Below are 22,028 nucleotides of genomic sequence, written 5' to 3' on the forward strand. Positions count from 1 at the left end.
TCATTAGCTACACCTAACCTGACTGAATACATCACTGTCAACTCTAGTAACCTTGGACACAGAAGACAGTGTCACACTAACCAAGATTAATGAAACTACTGACTATTAAAAATAAAATAAGACCAGAGTTTTCAAAACTAAAACTTTTTATTGCTGAGGTGTTAAAATGCTAATGGTTTATTTTTATGCAAATAGCTTATATGAAGCATGGGAGGCTTGACAGACACTTTGAACAATTGCAGTAATAAGCAGCATCAACAGTCTCTGGCATGCAAGGCTCTGGAGGAGGTGCCATGTGACTATCTGCTGCTGTTACTGTCTTTGACCTTATTTTTTTTTTATTCTAACTCTAAACCGAGAATCCTGCTCTCATTTTCTATGCAGCCTCTTTTTCCTTGCCTATAAATTAGGACTTTTAGAATAAAAACTATTTTACTTTTGTCAGTTCTTTACCTCTTCAGTTTTCTTTACCTTTTCCTTGTATTTTCTGATTGACAGGCATAGTCTATGATAAATCAAATTCAGTAACTTCTCTTAACTGCTAACAATTCTCTCTTACTCTATTTTGATGAGAAGTGTTTTTCACTCCATTCCAGGTCTTCTGAAAAACAGAAAAAAATTACAATATTGGATGACACATTTTTAACACAAAATATCATTATCTTAAAATAAACTCGAATTTTTATATCTCTTAATGATATGGCTTGTATAAACACCACCACAACAGTACCAAATATCATGAAGTACATGATAAACAGAATGTGAGAGTAAGGAAACAATAAGGAGAGCAAAAAAGACATCATGTTTGCTTCTCTCATCCTGGGAACCATTAATTCTGATTATTTATTCTGACTTTATTTTAACATATGAATTGGAGGGAGAGAAATGAAAATAATTGATAGTAAAATTAGACTTAAGAAAATTAGGTAAAAAGTCATATTTACCTGTCATGAGGCAGCTTAGCAACTAAGAATTAACACCACAGCATTGAAGAGACCTTCTGGGCCATGAAGGACAATGACCTGCTATTGCACGGTTCCTGTCACAAAATTAAGTTTTTTGTTTGGATTTTAATGCCCAGTTGTCTCTACCCCACTGCTTCAATGGCCACATGTCAGATCCATGCAGGATGCTTGTTTGCTCACTTTGCCCATGCGTTCCTGCACTGTGTGATTCGTGCAAGGGAAGCACTGGTGCACTGAGCACCTGGATGGGGAATGTCCAAATGTCTGCTCTCATCTGTCTGACATCTTGTGCTTTCTGTTTCATGCTTCCTGATAAGTATTGGTTTGCTGTCAGTCATTCTCAACGAAAGAGGAGCAGCTAAGGAACAACAGACAGCATTAAATTAAAGCAGCATTAAAAATCAGAATTATTAGAAAAGAAAACCTTGTGGTAAATAAAGTGGATCCTTTTGTTCTACAACATATTATCTTCATAATTTTAAGATTATTATTATAAATATTATATTATAGCTATTACATTAATTATTAACTTTTATGGTTATTTTCAATTAAGATTATTTTATCTTATTTTCCTTATATTTTCCTTATAGAAGTTCTAAACAAAATATTAAACAGCAACACTTTATGTACACCTTAATCGTAAATTATTTTTTAAATAACTCCTAAGAAAAGGAGACATGATTGGTTTTCTTACAACTGAAATTTACAGTGTAAATTTCTTACAAACTGTAATTTACAGTGCTACAACACCTCTGTGAACTTTGCATACTGAAAAATTAAACAGTCTTCAAAGTCCCAAAATCCTACAAGTTTTATGGTAAAAAATTGCTAATGTTTTTCAATAGTTCCCTGATTATTGACAAAAATGACTCATATTCCTGTGGTTCTCCAGCTACTTGAGCATGAGCAACAAGTTTCCATGGCCCTAAAGCAAAATTACAAAAGAGGGTATTATCAACATTTCTTTAACAAGGACTAGGAGTCTGAATGAACTGTCACAATCTCAAATACAGTGACAAATAAAGCCCAAATCATCAATCAACTCCAATCCTTTATCATCTTTGCACCATCTATTAGCAACTGTTTCCCCATTAAAATGACAGGTGTGGGTTCTCCTTTGTCCTCCTTGTACTTTCCATGTATTGAGATAAGATTTTTATGTGGTTTCTTTGAGTGGTTTTTTTTAATAAGGATGTGGAAATTCTTATCCTCAGAGCTTGAAGTGGACAGCAAATGCCTCCTCATAGAGCCAAGTTTGGAGGAGTGAAGGACCCAGTAATGACCATAGGAGAGGAAGACAAGTAAACATTCCTAAGCCATCTTAGAATAAACCTACTTGGGACGGTTGCCAGGGAAGCTGAACAGAGAATACAATTACATCTCCCTAGAATTCACAAGGTGAAGCCCCTCATGGGGGAGAATGGCTCCAGACAGCTGAGACAAGACCAGAAACAAAGGTTAATAGGAGGGGATAAGTTGGTATCAATACATAAAATTTCATGTAAAGAGGAGCAACCAAAGACTGGACATGGAAATTATTCACATGACCCCAGACCCCTCTGGAAAGCCAGACTTCAGCCACTTTAGCCCAGGAAGTGGAGACCTCCCTGGTTTGCTGACAGTGCTGCCTTGCTGCAGTGAAGACTTCAAAACAGATCAAAACAACCAAAAAAAACAAGTAGGGCTTGGAAGAACTGTGAAAATAAAAAGGAGAAGAGCAGCACAAAGGCAGCAGAACAGCAGCGTGATGAGAAGATATTGATATCATGGGGATTAATTAAAAATTTAAATAATATTTTAAATTATTAAAAGGAAAATAAAATTCTTATTCTCTCCATGCAGTAAAAGCAAAAAATAGAATGGGGTGACTGCAATCAATGCACTGTTGGTTAACACATAGAAACAATTGAAAAAGATCATTAATAGTGTTTAAGTACAGCTGCTGGCGTTTTGTATTTTCTTTCCTGACCATCAGATATTTGATAGCACTTTCTATGCACAGCCAATAAAATCTGAATAAGTAGGCAGGTAAAAATAAATTTACAGCCCCTCCCCATCACATACCAATTCCCAAATGTTTTCTAAAAGTTTTTTAACTACATGCTATTCCAAAATATTATTTTCCAAACTTCCATTACCTTGAATTTACTCTTTTTCTACATTAAAAGTTTTAGAGGAAATAAATCTTTCAAGGAGGAGGCAAGTCATAGCAACTGAATGTTAAACAAAACTCTCAACAAGGTAACCCAAAGTTGCTAAGCTGGATGTGGACAGTAAATCTCCTCCATTTACATTTCACTTCTGTATTTTCTGTTACAGATATAGTGGGGGTGAGAAAGTTTGTTCTCACATAGGCAAGAACTTTTACCATATGATCAAAGGACTGAGATTAATTTATTTGATTCCCTAGCACACATCCTCAAGACAACCTCCCCTTGCCAGGCTGCAGGACAGAGCAACTGTCTCATCTGGAACTTGACCTCCACACTTGAGTATTTCTGTTAATCGATGTGTTTGTCTTGCATTGTGCTACCAGCAGCAGCCACCTCTGAGTCATTTTCTAACACTACAGAATGCAACTGTGAAAACAAAATCAATAACTAAATAAAAATATAAGAAGTTACTCATCTGTCACTGGCAATTAGACATGAGAGCCAGAAAATCCAGAGCTATTTTGTCCTTTGTAGTAGCTCTAGTTAAAATTAAGCATTCCTGAATCAGCCCACTTGCAGCGAGAAGAGAGAGAGCTACTTCTGATGGACTAGAAACACTAGAAGCAAAAAAGACTTACTGTTTACAAGCAGTAAGTTTTAATAGCAGCATTTTGAGAAGGAAAAACTGAATACTTATTTTGTAGACGTTGATGGTCTGTGTGCATTGCTCCCTCTAGTGTAAAAGACAGAAAATCACAACAAACATTCCCCAAAAAATCACTGAGATAACAAACTTTTTAAAAAAAACATTATTCTCTAGTCACATTTTCCCCCTATTTATACAATAATTGCTCATATTTTAATACAATGAAATACATTTTCACATAGTTCCAAATGATGATATAAGTCTCACACTTCTATTAACAGGAAATGATCACACCAGAACTGAGCAGTGAATGTACAAACTTACACCCTGTACTTATAACTGTAACACTCCCCAAGAAGCTGGCAAGCCAGAATGTGGTGTTCCAGTTTTACTTTCCATTGGAATACTAATTTCTACTCTATTTTGTTTATTTATTTCTGAGTAACTATTTTAAACTTTAACCCAATCTCAAGAGCCTCTGGACGATACTGGACTTCATCACAAGAGAGTATGGGAACAGCAACTGACACTGCAGCAATCTCCTCTCGACAGAGTCTGGGAAGAATTCCTGGGAGTTTCCACTGCATAGCCAAACAAAAATAAACGAGCCTTTCACGTCAGTTTCATCAGAAGAAGATGCAGAACAAGCTTATTTTAATCAGTACAGTTTTCCAGCTGATAATTCTCATAAGTGCATACAGTCCCCTGTAAGATGAAGGCAGCACATCTTTCTTCTCCAAGAACTGATGAAACCACCTCTAAACAGAAAAGTCAAAAAATAACACTCAGAAATCTGAGCAAAATTCGAAATAGAGCTTTCCCTGGTGATGTGTTTTTAAAAAAAGTTCAGAAATAATTAATGCTCTTTTTTGCAAAAATGAGCTCTTTCCCCCCTTGCAATGTTGCTAGTGTGCAGGCAACTGAGAACGTAGGAAGCCTTCTGAAGGATCATTTTGCAACTCTATGCTTTCTTTTTAATGGCACTTGTATTTCACAGGTGTCAGCATCCTTATCATCTTCCAACTTGTGTTGTAACTGCATTTCAGCTTTCCAAGGTCCAAGACAGAAAAAAGGTCCATTTCTCTGTGCACCAGAATGAGGTTATGAATCATTATCTAGTTTTACACATACAAAATCTGAGTACCTTTTGTAGAACCAGTCTGAAATAAAATCTGATGCAGTGTATTTTTTTTAATACCTTTAACAGAGTCCTCATGATGACAAGTGGTTCTACAGTCTCAACACTGCCCAAATTAAGTTCCATTCCCTTTAAAGAAGAGCATGATTATATCTCAGATCCTTGGAGTCATTATATTAAGTGCAAACAACCAGATTTTAATTTTTCTACCTGATGTAGCTGTTGTGGCCATCAGAGCAGCACACCTCAGTGATGGTCCTTCCAGGGTACCTGCCATCACTGCTCTCCCTAAAGCTGTGTCTGCTGTCAAGTCTTTGCTTGATCATTCGTGAAGTTTGTCCAACTCATCATCCCTAATTACCAGGGTCCATCACAGGCAGTTATTGTAGTCTCAGCTAACTGCAACACCTCCTATGCAAAGGGCTCAGTAAGGACAATGCTGGGTGCCACAGGAGAACATTCAGCTTCTTGGCCCAGTGCCTCTGGAGCAGCTCAGTCATGGAGTAAGAAAATGGGCACTGCAGCAAAATCTCAGGGGCTAAATTCAGGACAAAATTTACAGTTGAGAAAGAAATTTTATTTCAAGCTTCTACGGGGGTATTACAAACAATAGAGAATAAAAACATTAAAAACTATTTAAAAAGTAATTGTCCCTTTAAAATAAAGATTCAAGCAGGTTTAACAATGAAGTATGCTATTCAATGAAGTTTTAAAAAAAAGATTTAAAAAGTATTGGTTTTGCTGTATTTGCTAATCCTTTATAAAAAAGCTGGGCATAAATACTTCGTGCATTCATATGCATTATTTGGTGTTTCATATTATATAACTTGGTACAGTATTTACGATATCACTGCAAAAGAGTTCAAACACAGTGCATTTATAAATAATGGAGCCATTATAAATCACATTGCAAACATACCTTGCCATTTTCATTGTTACAAATTCAGTATCTCAGTGAAGGTAGGAATAAAGTAGCTACAACAATCAATATCTTGACTTTATTTTTTTTTCTTTTTAATATAAAAATGCAGTTCTGGAAACCCACCCTCCTTCTTCCCCCTGCCCAAACATAATGCTTTACTTATTAAAAATAAAAATAAAGTACTAATTCTATATACATCACATGTACCATACAAAAATGTATCCAAAGTTTCTATTGCTACCAAAGTGTTCTAAATTAAAAGTTACATAAATCCCCTCATTGGAAACAAAAGATTACAAGTTACCAAAAAACCGAATTACACACAAACCATCGAGTTATTTTATACAATTTCCAATACATTTTTCTCCCAAAGCAAGTTGTCTTCTCATGTGCCTGTATAAAAATGCATATCAATATATTTGTCAATTTTATTTTTCATTATAAAGCAAATTAATACATTTTCTACAATAAATAAAACACAGGGAGGCACACATATCAACAAAATTAAACCAATGGGAGATAAATGGGATATGGTTTTGAAAGAAATAATGTGCTTGCAGGCTTTAAGCCAGGTTTGTTTAAAACAGTAAGAACCTTAAGTCATTTTGGGCAACAATGGAGTGTTTTTGGTGATTTGCAAGTGATGTACATAGTATAATTTTTATTGATGTCTTTCTCACAAAGTACCCTCCAAAATAATGCAACTTCCTTTCTTAAAATACATATTTGTAACTGTAAATTTACATCAATCTTAAATATGCGGTACTTTGTGCAAAGAGCAACAATTTACACAAACATTCAGAAGTCTTTTTCAGAAGCTACAGACCAAGGAAGAAATGATACAAGCAGCACCATACTGTATATGATTTAGGCAAACATATATTTGATGCCATTTTGATATTAGGCTTTAAGATCAACTAAACACCTCAAGCTGGAAGATGGTGCTTAGGTAACTTAAACTCAGAAAGAAAGAAAGGAAAAAAAGTAAAAAGCATGGAAAAAACAAAAACCAATTCCCTCCCCAACAAAATTATAAAAGGAATTAAGGAGCTACTTCTAAAATCAGAATAAGTTAAGTGTTGAATATACATTTATGTACAATTATGAACACTATGAACAAGACATTTTAACAGGTTTAGTGGAAAATCCTCCAATCTACAACACAATAAAATAATTAATCAATATGGCAATGGTGATTTAGAAGAATTGCTCAACTATTTCAAGTTTGCAGAACTCAGCCACTGAATCAACAATTAAGGGGTTGTATCTTCAATACATTCTTTTAGACAAAGAGGTTCATTAGTAGAGTTCAAGTCTCTGTGGTATTTTTCATGCCTTGCTAGAGTATCTCTGTTAGTCAATATCACTGAAGTCACTGACTGGTTCTCCATGGACTCGACTCAGGTGATTCATAGCACGATCAAAAGCAATTCTTACTGCTTTTCGTATGCTCGAGTTCCGTCCTTCCATCATTTTTAACTTGTCTATGGTCTCATCTATCCCAAGGGGAACCATTTTGGATTTGGGAAGCCACTGCCTGTAAGAAAAGGGTAAAAAATAAATCTGTTAAATATACAAGAAAATCAAGAAGTCTGTCCAGAAATGTCAAGGCTACTATGCCATGCTTCTCATATCGCAAATCAGTTTTACCACCTTAAACAAAACAATAAAACACCTTTTAAGATAGTGCTTACTTGCATTAAATATTTAAAGAACGTGAAATATTAAGAAAATCTCTTCTGTAAAACAGAGAATGTATTCAGTGGTACGTACTTAGTGATTAAGTACCAACAGAAAAATCTTAGCCTAAAATACCGACGCAGTTAAAAGAACAGGCAGCAGCAACTAACGATGGACATGGCTCAAGATTCACCTGACACAGTATTGTTTCCTCTCATTCTTTCCCTTCCATTATTACAAGGAGTTTTCAGATGATGGATTTTTGCCTTACATTTCAGGCATCTCAATTTGTTCTTTATGGGGAAAGCTCAGCTAGCAAGGAAGTTCTGCTTTAGCATGCTTTTACCCTGCAGTATGAAATCCCACCAGCTCTGTATTCAGGGCACTTTTCTGTTTCAAGCTCCATAAATATCTTCAAATTCTGGGCATGGAGGAGTGATAATAGAATAAGCTCTACATCATCTTCTTCTGGTTAAAGCATTCTAAATATTTACTTTAATTTATACTTTATACTTATATATACTTTATACTTATTTATACTTATATTTATACTTTATACTTATACTTTTATACTTTAAAAGTATAAATTAAATTTACATCATTTTCATAAAGGTTGATGGTAATCCTGTTTTCCAAACTTAAAGACATTGAGGAAAACAAAAGTTAGGTCAATTAATGAATATATTTAAGAAAGGCTACTGTAGTCTGCAATCCCAATCCTGCAAAAAGCAGAAGCCCTCCTTTTGTATAAAAACATTCGTCTGGGAGGGAAACCATTTGAAGCCAAACCAACAGGAGATCAGACAGTCAAATCTTCAAACATTTTTTTTACATAAATAAAATTGGCTCTTGAAATATTTTCATTTTCTTAAAGGACTCTAAACTAGAGCCCTATTGTATTGAGCACACACAGAGAAATAAAATGCGAAGAGTCGGTACAAGGACACAGACAGTATGATAACAGCATGAAAAGCATCAGTCTAACCATTATCAGTTTTAATACAGATCAGAGGAAGTGTTAAGAAGGTATTTTTAAAAGAAAGCTTTGCAAGTCCTCCAGATATAAGCAGGGAAGAAGAAGAAGAAACAAATATGAAAATCCATAGAGGATAGACAGTGGTATCACAGAATGAAGGTGACAGATACCCTGCAAATGAATGAAAATCACAAACAGGAGTTCAAGACTACAAGAGACACAACACAGATAGAATTATGAGTGCTAAAATAATCACATAAGAAGAATCACTACCAAAACAAGTTGGTGGGGTCAGGGTGGAGGGGAGGAAAGGGGCTGGAAGAAGTATTGAGTCTTTTCCTGTCCATCTATGCAGAGTACCCATTAGAGACAACTTTGCACAATATTTACATGATTTAGGACCACCTGCACATATTCAAGCTGCAGAGGACTCCCCAGATCAAGAAGCAATCAGAGCAATTATTAAGAAACTGACCAGGGGAAACATGCATTACACTGGCAACACCAGTAAGAGAAAAAAAATGAGAAACAAGCCTGAATATGTTTAAATGCAGATGTTCTCTGTGAACAAAGGCAGAAGAATGCAGGATCTTACGGAATCCTGAACAACTGAATGAAGATAATTATGATGATGTACCAATTAATTAAGAAAATAACCGAAAACCAGAAAAATTATGCCAAAAAGTCTAAGGGGCAAAAGAGTAAACATCAGTTATAAATTTTAAGCAGAAACTTATTTAAGTGATAGCATACTGGCACAGCATCGCTCAGTGCCACATATAATCATCTAAAGAGGAAACTGATAGCTAAAAGTAAGCAAATTCAAGAGAAAAACGAGAAATGGACAGATTTACAGTTAGCTTGACCTGTATGGAAACTAGGAGAGGGGAGGGACAACAGAAAACATAGAAAATAAATAGATAGTTTGATGAAAGGTAGATGAGAAGCTTCCATGTCTAGGAAAAACTCACCAAAACCATAAACAATCGTAACAACCAAAAGAAGACCAAAAAACCTTGTGTGTCTCCTCCTACCTCCCCAGAAAAATCCCATCAGCCCTAAAACTGAAGACCATGGGGGAAGGAAAGAGAATGTTTTGTTGTGTGAACTATCCCCCTTCAGGCTCTACACAGCATATTGCTGATGCCAAAATAAATGGAAATAAAGAAGATTTAATGAAAAAAAAAATAGAAAAGGTTAAGTGAAAGAAAGTGTTAATAAAGCATTGAGTTAAAGAGAGGTTAAAAATTCAAAGAAAATGCACTTGAGAAGATTGGGAGAAGAAGTGTTGTAATTCAGAAAGCAATGATAGAGATAAATGTTAGACTATTACTTTTAAAAAACTTATGAAGCAATGAAGCAATTTCACCAGGTCAATAAATGAAAGTCACTTGTAAATAAAAAAGACTATAAATGACTTGAAATATTTTTTTCCAAACTGACGATAAAAAGGTATCTTTCAGTGATGATATATACCTTGGTCCAAAAACAGACTCAAATATGAAATTTTAACATTACAGTTTATACTTCCATTGAAATTATATCCATGGAAATATGTTGTTTGAATTTTCTTCTAGACCAAAGACACAGGTTCTTAAATTTTAAGTCACTGCATCAAACAATACATTTCAATAACATACCAACTTCTTTTGTTGTCAAAAAATAGTACTAAGAATAGTTTCTCATCTGATTTGGTCTGCATTTGTTCTCCAATTTTCAGTACATCTAGAGGTGGCACTGGTATAGTAACACCATTGTGATGGCCAGCAACACGAGGCATCTTAGGGTCAATAATCTGTAAGGGAGAAGAAAGGACAGTTCCTCATTTTTAAAATTATGTAATTCATTTTAAGAAGGTATTACAAATGAAGTTAATAAGAAATAAATAATAAACTAAACAGCCACTGGATATAAATTGACTTTGTGTTACACACACTTTTTGACATAAGCTGAACAGGCATAGAGGAGACCTAGTGGCAGACTTGACTGAAAATGCCAAAAAAAGCATTTTTCACTCATATTAGTTCTTCTTAAAAGTCCCATTTGAATTCCACTTAGTACAACTTTGAGACTGACAAGCAGGTTTAGAATGAAAATGTCAAACCATGATTTCTAGAAGCTCTAACTTGCCTCAAATTTTAGGGTTTGAAATTAATATACCTTAAAGAACTAACCTATGTTAAGGTATAAGTATTTCAGTAAAATACATGCTCCATACTCAAACTCTTGAGCAAAAATTTAAAAACAAAACCAAAAAAAGTGCAACTTTCAAATATCTTGCATATCCAATTTAATGACTCAGTCTTAGGCAAAATATGCAGTTGCAGTCACAACATCTTTCTAAACAAAATTGAGGGAGAGACATGTTTGCTCATGTTAAACAAACCATCCTGATGGAAAAATCTTTGCAGGCAGCTCACAGCATTATGAAGTGTTTAGCTTCCACCCAAAGAAAGGTTTTTACTCCATGCCTGTTCCACCCATCTCCTACTCTATGAACTCCTGTTGCTTTTCCACTATCCACACTGGCACCAATCTTAATCCACAGTAAACTAACTTTGGGAAATAAATTAATAAAAAGCTAATACTGTGGGGAGCTCATAAAAATCAGAAGAATTTTCCTCTCTTGACAGAGGTTTAACTCCTCAAATTAACTTATCCCACTCTCAGACACACCAATGCTGACATAAAGGAGAAGAAAAGGAACGCTTTGGTCTTCATCAGTTTAAATCTAGCGCTAACATCTTTCAAGAGACAATCATCAAATTTTCAGCATCTGACCCAGGTGTCTTTGAGTCACCCACTGAGGGTACTTAAACTCAAGTGCTCTGATTCCACCTCCAGAGGTTTTCACCTAACTCTGTATGATTACATTTCACATTGTCTTTAGAACACACATATTAAAATCGCGATTGTCCAGACTCGTATATAAACCAAGCCAGTGTATGAACTGTTCATATAACCCCAAAAGCCTAAAGCCAAACAACTCATCAATATTTTCTCTGCAAGCTTTGATTTAAGCAGAACTGTGTCTGTTTCTCTTTTATTAACACACACATATATGCATCTCCTCTGCTTAAAAACAGCTTTAAGTATCCAGTACATCATTCACAATTGGCTGCAATCAGTCAGTTTATTCCAGCTATTGAGTTTTTTGTTTCTTTAATGAGCTGCAGCATCAAGGGTATTTTTATACTCATTTTGCAGCAGAAATAATATATAGCACAGAAACAAAGACTACTGAGACGAGTATGCTGGTTTTAGCAGGGATAGAGACAATTTTCTTCACAGTAGGTGGTATGGGGCTATGTTTTGGATTTGGGTTGAAAACTGCATTGACAACATAAAGATGTTTTTGTTAATGCTGAGCTGTGCTTACACAGACAAGGCCTCTTCCCCTTCTCACATTGCCCCACCAGTGAGGAGGCTGGGGGTGCACAAGGAGTTGGGAGGGGACACGGCTGGGGCAGCTGACCCCAACTGACCTTAGGGATGGTCCATCCCACATGGCATCATGCTCAGTATATAGAGCTGGGGAAAGAAGGAGGAAGGTAGGGACATTCAGTGTGATGGTGTTTGTGTCCCCAAGCCACATGTAAAGGAGCTCTGTGCTCCTGGGGATGACTGAACACCTGCTGCCCATAGGAAATGGTGAATGAATTTGCTTTGCTTGTGTGGATTGCTTTTGCTTTCCCTATTAAACTGTCTTTATCTCAACCCAAGAGTTTTCTCACTTGCACTCTTCTGACTCCCCTCCCACCCACAGAAGGCTGCACGACACAGGAGTACTGCACGTCTCCAAGGCTGGCAGGGTAGCAGAAATTATTGACTTAAAATCTGGTACTCCACTAGCTTTACAAACTCGGTGCATAGTAAAGAGGGCACAACAAGCCACCTTTCTCCAACCTGAATGGGAATTTACCAATTACCTTAAGTCTGTGCATGGTGTTTTCAGACCAGAAACAGTCACTACTGTACTTCTGGGAAGGTGGGCACTTACCAGAGCTGGGTAGGAGGGATATCCACTGCATTTGGCCCATACTACTTTTAGAGGCTCAAGAACAGATGTTGCAGCATCAGTTGAAATCCACATACTGCTATGCCCAACTTCTAAGAACAAAGAAACATAAAATTAAAATGTTCCAGAATGAAACCTCAGACAAATCTGAAGTTCTTGGTTTCCTAATCAATAGCTCATGATCCTTAGAATCTAATACTAATACCAACTTTCACACACATACCAATAAAAACAAGGTAGCATTCATAAGAGCTCTTTACATGGTATTAATACTTTTTTTCCAAGCTTACAGATAAAGAACAAGAGTTTAGACACTTCTAGAAACGGCAAATCTAAAACATCTTAGTTCTTAGGAAGTGTTTGCCAAATTCCAATAATTCCTTCCCTTTGAAAAAGCTCCAAAGAAAACATAAAATTATGGTACTTCAAATAACAGTTTCTTTTACTGTGATGACAATCCTGTCACAGAAGTGATGATTTTCAAGATGCAATTTGCACAGTATATATTTCCAAGTGTTGTATACCTGGATACCCACACTGAGATTAGCACCTCATAACTTAGCAATACTGGTACACCTTTCTATTCTTATGCCTAAATTCTGACCTGCATTTTGATTTCCATTTATTTTTAACAAGTTTTCTTGGTCTCTCTGCCCTGCCCTTTCCTGCAGTCAAGTTCAAAAATGTCAACAGGTTTCCAGGCAGCAGCACTAGTGTTTCATTTCTTCTCAAAAAGCAGGGTAATGAACAACTGAGTGTAAGTTACTGTGCACTTCTAGAGAATCCTCAATTTTCTTCTCTGCTGCTCAGCAATGGATTGAAGCCTGAAACAGGCATAAGCCTTTCAGTCAACCAAAACCACAACTGGTCCCCAAGATACAGTCCAGAGACTGATCAGAAGAGTGAGTTAACTTCAAGATGATCACCACTGGGGGTGGTGATCAAAGGGGGAAAAGTGATCCAAGTTAATATGCTGTAAAGGTCAGGCAGCACTTCTTGTATGGGGAAACCTGGTACCAAGATACAGTTCAGGGGCTGCAGCTGCACTTTCTTTCAGCAGTCAGGCAATACTGCTGAGATAAAGTGCATTTCAAATGGGCATTGCTCATTTATAATGAAAGGTGGCATGCTCATACATGTTCTGTCTTGACATTACAAAAACATTCCAGGGTTTGTTGTTGATCTTAAACCATAAAAGTGGTTTAAGATCTTTTAAAAGTAGAAATAGCAAGGAAAAAGTATTTAAAGTGATCACATTAAAAAAAAATTAGTACAGTCACTCTGCACAGTAAGGTGTTTCTCTGCTCTGTTAGTAACAGTTTGTAAAGTATTCACATGTCAGTTAGAGCCATGAGGGTTTCAATTAATTCATCTTTATTTACAGACTGTTTCAAAAAATATGTATGTAGAACTGTATCTGGTATAGAAAAACAGTTCAAGTTCTCTTCTTCAGGACACCTAACAAGAAAGATATCTACACTATTCTCAGCTGCAAAGAAAATGGTATTTTAATGCTGAATAGAAAATCATACATGAGCTGACAGAATGCATGCAGCCAGACTCAGAGACTTCTCAGGTGTACATACAAGTAGGAGTCTCAGAATTTTTCCTAGTCAGAGTTTATTCCACATGACAGTAAGGGGTTACTAATCTAGCACATAGGATTACTAATTTTCTTTTACAAGATCTGCAAAAGAAAACTCATCTTCTCTTTTTATTTCGAAACATCTTTATTTCCTCAAGCAAGAAGAGAAAATTAATCAAAAATCAGAGTCAGATGCTGTTCTTTAAAAAGACTTCCAGGAGTCAAAAGCAGAATTCAGTAGTTTCTGGAAGGATATCAACAACACTTTGAGACAGCTTGATGTATTTAAGCAGTAAAAATAAGAATGTTAAAATCTGTCTAATAAATGGAAAAATATTATACACTACTATTAAGAATTCAATTATTTATAGTTACCAGCTGCAATTCTTGCTGCTTTGGCATAGTTTCCATTTTCAATGCATGAAATCAGTTCACTTCGATCTTCCAGTGTGTGTCTCCGTATCAGGGCAGGTTTACCTTTACCACACTTCGGGAGACTAAAACTACAAAAGTATTCATATTAAAATCACTACTTGATAATTAACATTGTTCACTATAAATCAAAATTTTGAACGAGAATTTACATTTCATCAGTACAGGGTAAAATCAATGGAGCAAGCTCTAAAAATATTTTGAGTAAACAATACAAACAACATAAAAGCCAAAGTTCTGATTATTTTCAAACACAGAATTGCCTGGTTATCAGCAAAAGACAGGTCCACTGCTCCAATAGGTCTACTACACAGAAAACACAACTATTGTCTCTTTAATTTTTCACTAAAAATTTCAGTCTTTCAATTGTGAAACGTCTCTTCTCAAAATGGGAAATTTGCTTTCTACACACTTGAGTTTTCTTCAAGAAATCATAGAATGTGAACAACAATTATACTGACAATTTGATCTAGAATATCACATTTAAAATAGATGCAATAGTAAATTATCTTTGTCTCTGAAAGCCTGTTTGACATGACTGCATTAACACCTTTCCCTTAACCTGAACACACGAATAAAGTCCTCTTTTTCTGTGTGACACATTTACCCTATACTGTCCTGTATGTCCCATCCTCATAGCCCAGGACTGGAGACAGCTACCTCTCACCCAGAAATCAGTGTTCTTTCAGAAGATACACCACTGGTGATGGAGACATCAATGGTGGCAGAAGTGTCCATTCTGACAGTCCTGCCTTTAACAGCAGACTCCATGGAGAAGTCAATAGCTGCTACAGAGTTACTATCAACACTGCAGTACCTACCCAGCAACCCACAGACTGCCAACCTACAGTTCCAAGGCTATCAAACTACCGTTTTTGTGTAAAAGACTCTGCTTTGTAAGTTGCTTCTCTCTTGCCTTCACAAAAATAAACACTCACATTTTTAGTGTTCCAGATTAGGAAGGTAATTAAGCCAAGATACTGTATGTAAAAACATACCTGTATCTTTACAGAGCAATAGAAGCACAGTCAGTTTAAAAATCTAACTGCCTGGATATGCAATAACCTGAATTCAACAGAAGAATCCCAGCAATCCTGAAAGGTGACTTGGATCTGACATAACTGAGAAAACTGAAATACACTCTTTTTTCCATAATTTATGCAATCCTCCAACGTGGGTCACAATCACTATAGAAAACTGATATATTCAGTCGCAAATCTGTATTTCATATTTACAGTTTTACCTTGAGTTACACAAGAGACTGTTACTAGATGAAATACTAGATTCTGATGCACAGCGGCGACGAGGTTCAACTTTTCTTCCTGGAGTATCATCTAATGCTCTCTCCTTACTTTCATCTCCAAAACCATTTGACAGACCTGCAGCATAACACAAAAAATAAACTGCATCAAACTGGAAACCACACCATTTTCATTAACAACCTTTTGTATTTACACAATGCACACAATTATTGTTTTGCTCTTCAAATATTTTGGTGTGATGAAAAAGAATGTGAATATTAACAAAATATGTAATTTCAAGGAAGTATTAAAGTTCCTGTTGTCCAGATTTTAAAAACAGGATGAACCTTTAGGTAAGGTATTAAAAAAAAAAAAAAAGCAAGCAGAGATTGTAACATGGGAAATACTAACAGGAGTAACAAATCAGTCTTTGCAGTAATGTTTCCAACCATTAAAACAATCACGCTGCAAAAGCTAAGCAGAAAAAACCCAAGAAAATAAAATGTTACAAATCAGGCAGATTACCAAGTCAACAAAAGGCTTATTTCAATGCAATGCTATGATCATTAAAATCCTTTTCAATCCTGGAAGTAAAGACTGATATGGATTTCTCCATGACACTATCTAATTCTTCCTGGTAGGGTTTCCATTTTAGTAAATTCAGACTGACTGACACTATGATGACTGTCTTCTGTCACCAATAATCAATAATATGCATGGTACTGTTTTTAATTAGCCTTCCCCTAACAAAAGTTTGCATACATCAAAGGATATTACATTTTAATATCATAATTGTAATGAAAACATTAAAAAGGCTCTTATATTACAATCCACTTATTTGATGGGCTGTTGCCAATCCTGCTCTGGGTTTGCTATACAAACAGTATTGTCCTTATTAAGCCATTTTTAAGCTTGATTAAAGAGACAAATGAAAAGTTTTAAGATAGCATTCTGAAGACTTTCCAGTGTGTGAGTGTATGTGGAGGTGTGGACATAAGGACTAACAAGGAAAGAATCCCACAGTGACTCTAGAATATGATCAGAAATGCCCTCAGCTAAAGGCAATGGTACCAGCCTGCAGTCAGCCACTGCAAACTGTAGGCTACAAAGAGAATAACACTTTAAAACAAATTCAACTCTGGGCATGCCACTCCCAACAAAAGAAAGACCTACCCATCCCAGCCATCCTTATCACTACCAAAGACTTGAAGGCCATCATGATCATTGTACATTCAGACACAGTCAAACTAGGTTATGTAACTTCACATGCCCCTCAACAGAGCCTTTTACTGTAAAACAATTATGGCAGCACTCCCTTTATTAATTCTTCCAGTCTGTTTGCTACAAAGGAGGCTGATAACTAAGGAGCTTGAGCTTAGCAAGTTACTTTTTACAATCCAGTAATTTTTCAAGCATTTCCATATAGTGACTTACAGAGTTTTTCCACTCCACCCCAGGAGACCTTCCATTTGGATTATCAACACAATTTCAGATTTTTAAGAGAAAAAGGAGTATATTTACTCAAGGTTCTGAGAGATTTACATATAAGTATTCTCCTTCATTGTCATTTAGCTTACACTGCAAATATTCATTTGAGAGTGTTTGTTTTGTAACTCCTATATTTGCCTTTGATTTCCTACAGAAGAAAAATGATAAAGGTAGCATTGTCCTGAGTGACAAGCACCAAACTTTTCATCAGTGGTATTTATTAATCTTGTTCTCATTCTCACCAAGTTGATAAAAATATCTGCAGATTGAGGAGGAGTTTGGTCTTAGACTGTGCTGAAACAGAGCATGGTTTATGAAAAAGTGAATAGGGGAATTTAAGTTATCACAGTACATTTCACATGGCATTTGAAATGAAAAGCTAAAAAAAACCATTCTGCAAAGGACATCTCTTATGTCTCTGCAAAAATTACTTGTTATTCTTCAATATCCTGTCAGATTTATCTTTCAAGTGAGGTGTATAAACTGTTTTGTTTTCATCCTGCCACAAGCCAGAGACACATTACTCAAGTTATCACTCAGGCATCTAGCTAATGTGAGGCAGCTATCAGCAGAAACAAGTCAGATCACAGACTGAATTTTAAACAGGAAGACAGATCAAGTAATGACTGCTGCCAGAACAAGGGCACAGTTCACATTTCCAGTGGACTGTAAAAATGGAAAGAAGTACCTGTGTTAAGAGAATGTGCAAATAAGCCAAATGTGACTTCTTGGATGCTTATCTCTGCATACATTGGTTTTGTACATGCACACCTATGACAAAAGGGGCAAAACAGTATTTTTATTATTTCAATCAGTTTATGACTGCGCTGTCACCAAAATGGATATTTTGGCACTCTCAGTCCCTGGCAATGGTGGCTTCTCTTTGTCATTAAGTCAGTGCCAAGAAATGGTAGGGAGCCAGTTTTCAGCAACACAGTGGACAAAGCAAGCATGTGATTGCCTGACTGCTGAAGTTAAAAAAACAAGGGATACAGCAGAAACGTGCAACTATAGCAATGGAGACAGTTCTCTGAGATGACAGTCCAGCCCTATTCTAGTTTAAACATAAACTGTGAGTTTAATGACTCACTTAATTCACTTCAGATTAGAGTAAAAAATGTTTTATGAATCTGTAGAATAGTTACTAACAGTGGTGTCCTGGTTTCTGCTGGGATGGAGCAATTTTTTTTTTCTGAGCAGCTGTTACAATGATGTATTTTGATTTGAAGGTTGATAACACACTGAGTTTGAGTTGATGAGCAGTGCTGACAGTTAATTCAGGACTTTTCAGTGTCTCATGCTCTGCCAGTGAGCAGGAGCACAAGAAGCTGGGAGGGACCATGGCCAGCTGACCCAAACTGGCCAAAGGGATATTCCATACCATGGAGTGCCATGCCCCATAGATAAAATGATGGCAGCTGGCTGGGAGTGGCTGATCACAGGGCTGGGCATTGGTTAGTGGGTGCTATGCAACAGTATTGCACATCACTTGTTTCTCTTGGGTTTTATTCCTTTTTCACATTATTATTATTATATTTTACTTTTTTTCAATTGTTAAACAGTTCTTATCTCAACCCAGAGGTTTTACCTTTTTCCTATTCTCATCCCACTGTGAGGACCAAGGAGTGGGAAGTGAGAGAGTGGCTGGTTGGTACTTGGTTGTCAGCTGGGGTTAAACTACAGTAAGTGGGGAAAAAACCCCACTTACATATTTTTGACAAAAAAGGAATACTAAAGTGCAAAAGAATTTAGAGCTTCCCAGACATATTTCTCTCTTGCTTGTGGAAGTATGAAAAAAAAAGAACATGCAATCTATCAGCAGGAGTAATTTTCCTTAGCACCAAACCCCAAATGACAAGAGCTTACACCATCTATGAGACTCCAGTTTATACAGTTCATGTTTCAGAAGGTATAAGGAACAGGCATTATTTTAAGAAAGGAAAACCTCAAGGCTTATTTTAAACAAAACACACTCATATCTAGTCACAGATTAAGTGGTTCACAGGTGACCTTGTAACTTGCCAGAAAAAACTGAGGCAATAAAACCTAAGTGCTTTATGGTAGGAGCACTGATGTGCAAAAAAAGATCAGATATACTACACAATTTGGTTTCTGTTATATCATTACAAAACTATTTTCTCATGAATCATGAAACACCCAATGTTCTGTAGCTGCTACAGTAAGTGAAATTAAAGATCTCCCTTTGCTTTAAGGAAGTTACATTTTATAGAATCAGTAGATATAACTAAGATGGCCAAATAAAGAAAATCCATGAGACCTAACTCATCCTGCTTACAACTATTCCACAAGCTCATGATTTTGTTAGATCAAATGAGCCTTCTCTACAGTCATGGAGTGAAATTTTATGTCAGATACTAAGCTTCTTACACATACTGCCTCCTCATCAATACCACTGAATGACAACCCTCCTCTTCTCCCCTAAAGTCCTAAAGATCAAACTAAAAGCCTTTAATTAGTGGTTCATTTCCTTTACTTTTCCACTCTGTTTTTAAGTTTCTTCAAAAAAGCAGTCCACTCTCAAGAGGCAGAACTTAACCTTTTTCAATTAAAAAGGGAATTCTCAAACAATGAAGTCTGCTATCACTCTTAAATGCAGGGTTACTTCCATTTCTAATCTTCAGCTCAACTTCTATTTACATGGAAAATTTACTGCCTTGCAAATCACAGCATAACACAACCATTTTGAAAATAAAGAAATGCTAACTAAGAAGAAAAAAAGTAAGGCAAAGATGATCAGCCTAATACTTTTCCACAGGTCTCTCTCACGGCACTGAAAACTGTATTTATCAGGCAAAGTTTTAACTTCTCAACAGTGCCACTTTGTTCTTAGGCTGCATTTAAAACTTTCACTGACTACCTACATCAAGCAAGTTGGAATCCTTTTGTCCATATTAAATAAATGGAATCAGGAAAAGGTAATTTCCAAAAGAGAGCAGAAGTTTGGAAAACATGACAGAGGAACAAAGCTCAGTATAGTCCAAAGAGCAGCACAGCATGTCCACAAATGCACAAAATGCTGCCTCAGAACACAGAATTGTACATTTCAGACTGTAATATACCTTACAGTTCTGCTGAAACAAAAAGAAAGAAGCAGAACTTGCAAAAAAATATTCTAAAGCAATTAATTCTCTACTACGCATAGCTTGATGCAAAACCAAGCACATCAAAATGTAAGATGAAGTGCTCTCCTACAACTAGACCTGAAGGGCTGAAATTCAACCACTAAAAAACCTGGGAGCATTCAAACAATGACTGCACACAGTGAACCAGCACTTCCAAAACACTATTTAGTCTCATTTCCAGTTGTGACTTGAGCACTTACCCTGAAAACTGATGTTACTCTCCATTAAAATATATATACAGTAGAGGAAAATGTGTATTTTATTTTAAAAAAGCATTTTTTTCTGGTAGGTTTCACTTCTCCAAGGAAGATGAGACTGGTTTTTCTGGGGAAGGGAAGAGGATGGAGATGTAGCATTCTTAGCTAATCTGCTCTCACAGAACATGTTCTGGGAATAAGAATGTTGGGACTGGTGAAACTCTGCCACCAGTGTGTGTCACATATACTACAACACGTACAACTTTGTAACTTACGGAAATGGGGCAATACATTGAATGAAGAGCATAGTTTCATATGTGTCAAAGACTTCCTCCAAGAGTGTTCATTTCTATTTGTTTTTTGTTTTAAGGATGGCTGGTGTCTCCAACATGATCCAAATTAATTACTTCAAATGTAATTGTCTTTCTGCGTTCCAAAATGATCATTTAATTGAATTCCATTCCATGTTGAGGATAATAGAAAATAATTAGGATCCAAAGAGATAAATACCCAGCATGATATTAGTTAATATGAGAACCTGGAAGACAGTGAAAAAGTCATTAAGTCTCTCTGAAAGGAAACAGAGCTTTCAATTAAATAAGCCATCCTTACAGCAGTGTCCAGAGACAGTGAGAATGACACAAGTGTCCTATGTATTCTATCACTAAAACCTAAGGTTTCTATAGGGACTATCTAAGTAAGTTTCACTTTGATTCAGACCTTTGTCTTGAAAAAGAAAATACTGAAAGTCATTGAAAACACAGAATACAACCTCCATGTGCATGATAAGCATCAAGAACACAGTTTAGAAATGTAGCTAAAAATACCTCCAGTAAGAGTAAGAAAGGGGATGCCAGCCACTGATTTAGGGGGATTTATACATACAGATAAGCACACACAGGATAAGGGAATACTTGAAGGTAATAAATCATCAGAAGTTACTGCATCCATTAAGCTTTTTTTTCACATGTAAGAGCATAGGACCCTAAGAGAAACCCTCTAAATGTTACTTCAAACGGTAAATTCTGAAGTGCAGTAGGAGTATTAAACACAATTCTTCTTTTCATAGTACACAGATGAATATCAGAGCACAGCAAAGCTTCCAGTACTTAAAACAGTCTTCAGTATGCAGACAAAATGGAAGACAGTTACTCAAAGACTACAAAGCCTGGTGTGAAGAATCCCCTTGGAAATAAAGCTTTTAAAAACTCGATCATGGCTAAAGGCAGCAAAGATAGCTCAGTATGAGCTCATGATGTGGCACCTACACACTAAACAGCAGTACCTAACAAGATCCTAACCAGAAAATCTTAACCTTTAAAGGTTTAAGTGACACAGAACAAATACAGTTTGGTGGCTCAATAAATGGCCTGTTTGATAGGCTCCAAAAGAATGCCAAAGAATTCATCTTGTAACTACTAATTTTCTTCAAATCTGAGAATAA

At 36.2% G+C, this 22,028-nt stretch overlaps 1 protein-coding gene across 9 annotated transcripts in view; it reads right to left on the reverse strand.

Annotated features, from left to right (window-relative positions):
• Positions 1-3,752: 3,752 nt before the first annotated feature.
• BRD1 (bromodomain containing 1) overlaps positions 3,753-22,028 on the reverse strand; it is a 70,134-nt gene continuing 51,858 nt past the window's right edge. For 8 of the 9 annotated variants that reach the window (XM_059471578.1, XM_059471579.1, XM_059471581.1 and 5 more), the window contains 5 exons: positions 15,759-15,894; positions 14,459-14,586; positions 12,481-12,590; positions 10,121-10,275; positions 3,753-7,361 (listed from right to left, as the gene is read on the reverse strand). In XM_059471578.1, coding sequence (XP_059327561.1) covers positions 7,178-7,361; positions 10,121-10,275; positions 12,481-12,590; positions 14,459-14,586; positions 15,759-15,894 — 713 coding nt within the window. In that variant the 3' untranslated portion in view covers positions 3,753-7,177. Of the gene's footprint in view, positions 7,362-10,120; positions 10,276-12,480; positions 12,591-14,458; positions 14,587-15,758; positions 15,895-20,678; positions 21,123-22,028 lie in introns of those variants that run through there. The other variant, XM_059471586.1, reaches the window with a different exon arrangement.

Source organism: Ammospiza nelsoni, chromosome 5 (assembly GCF_027579445.1).
Source record: "Ammospiza nelsoni isolate bAmmNel1 chromosome 5, bAmmNel1.pri, whole genome shotgun sequence".
NCBI lineage: Eukaryota > Metazoa > Chordata > Aves > Passeriformes > Passerellidae > Ammospiza > Ammospiza nelsoni.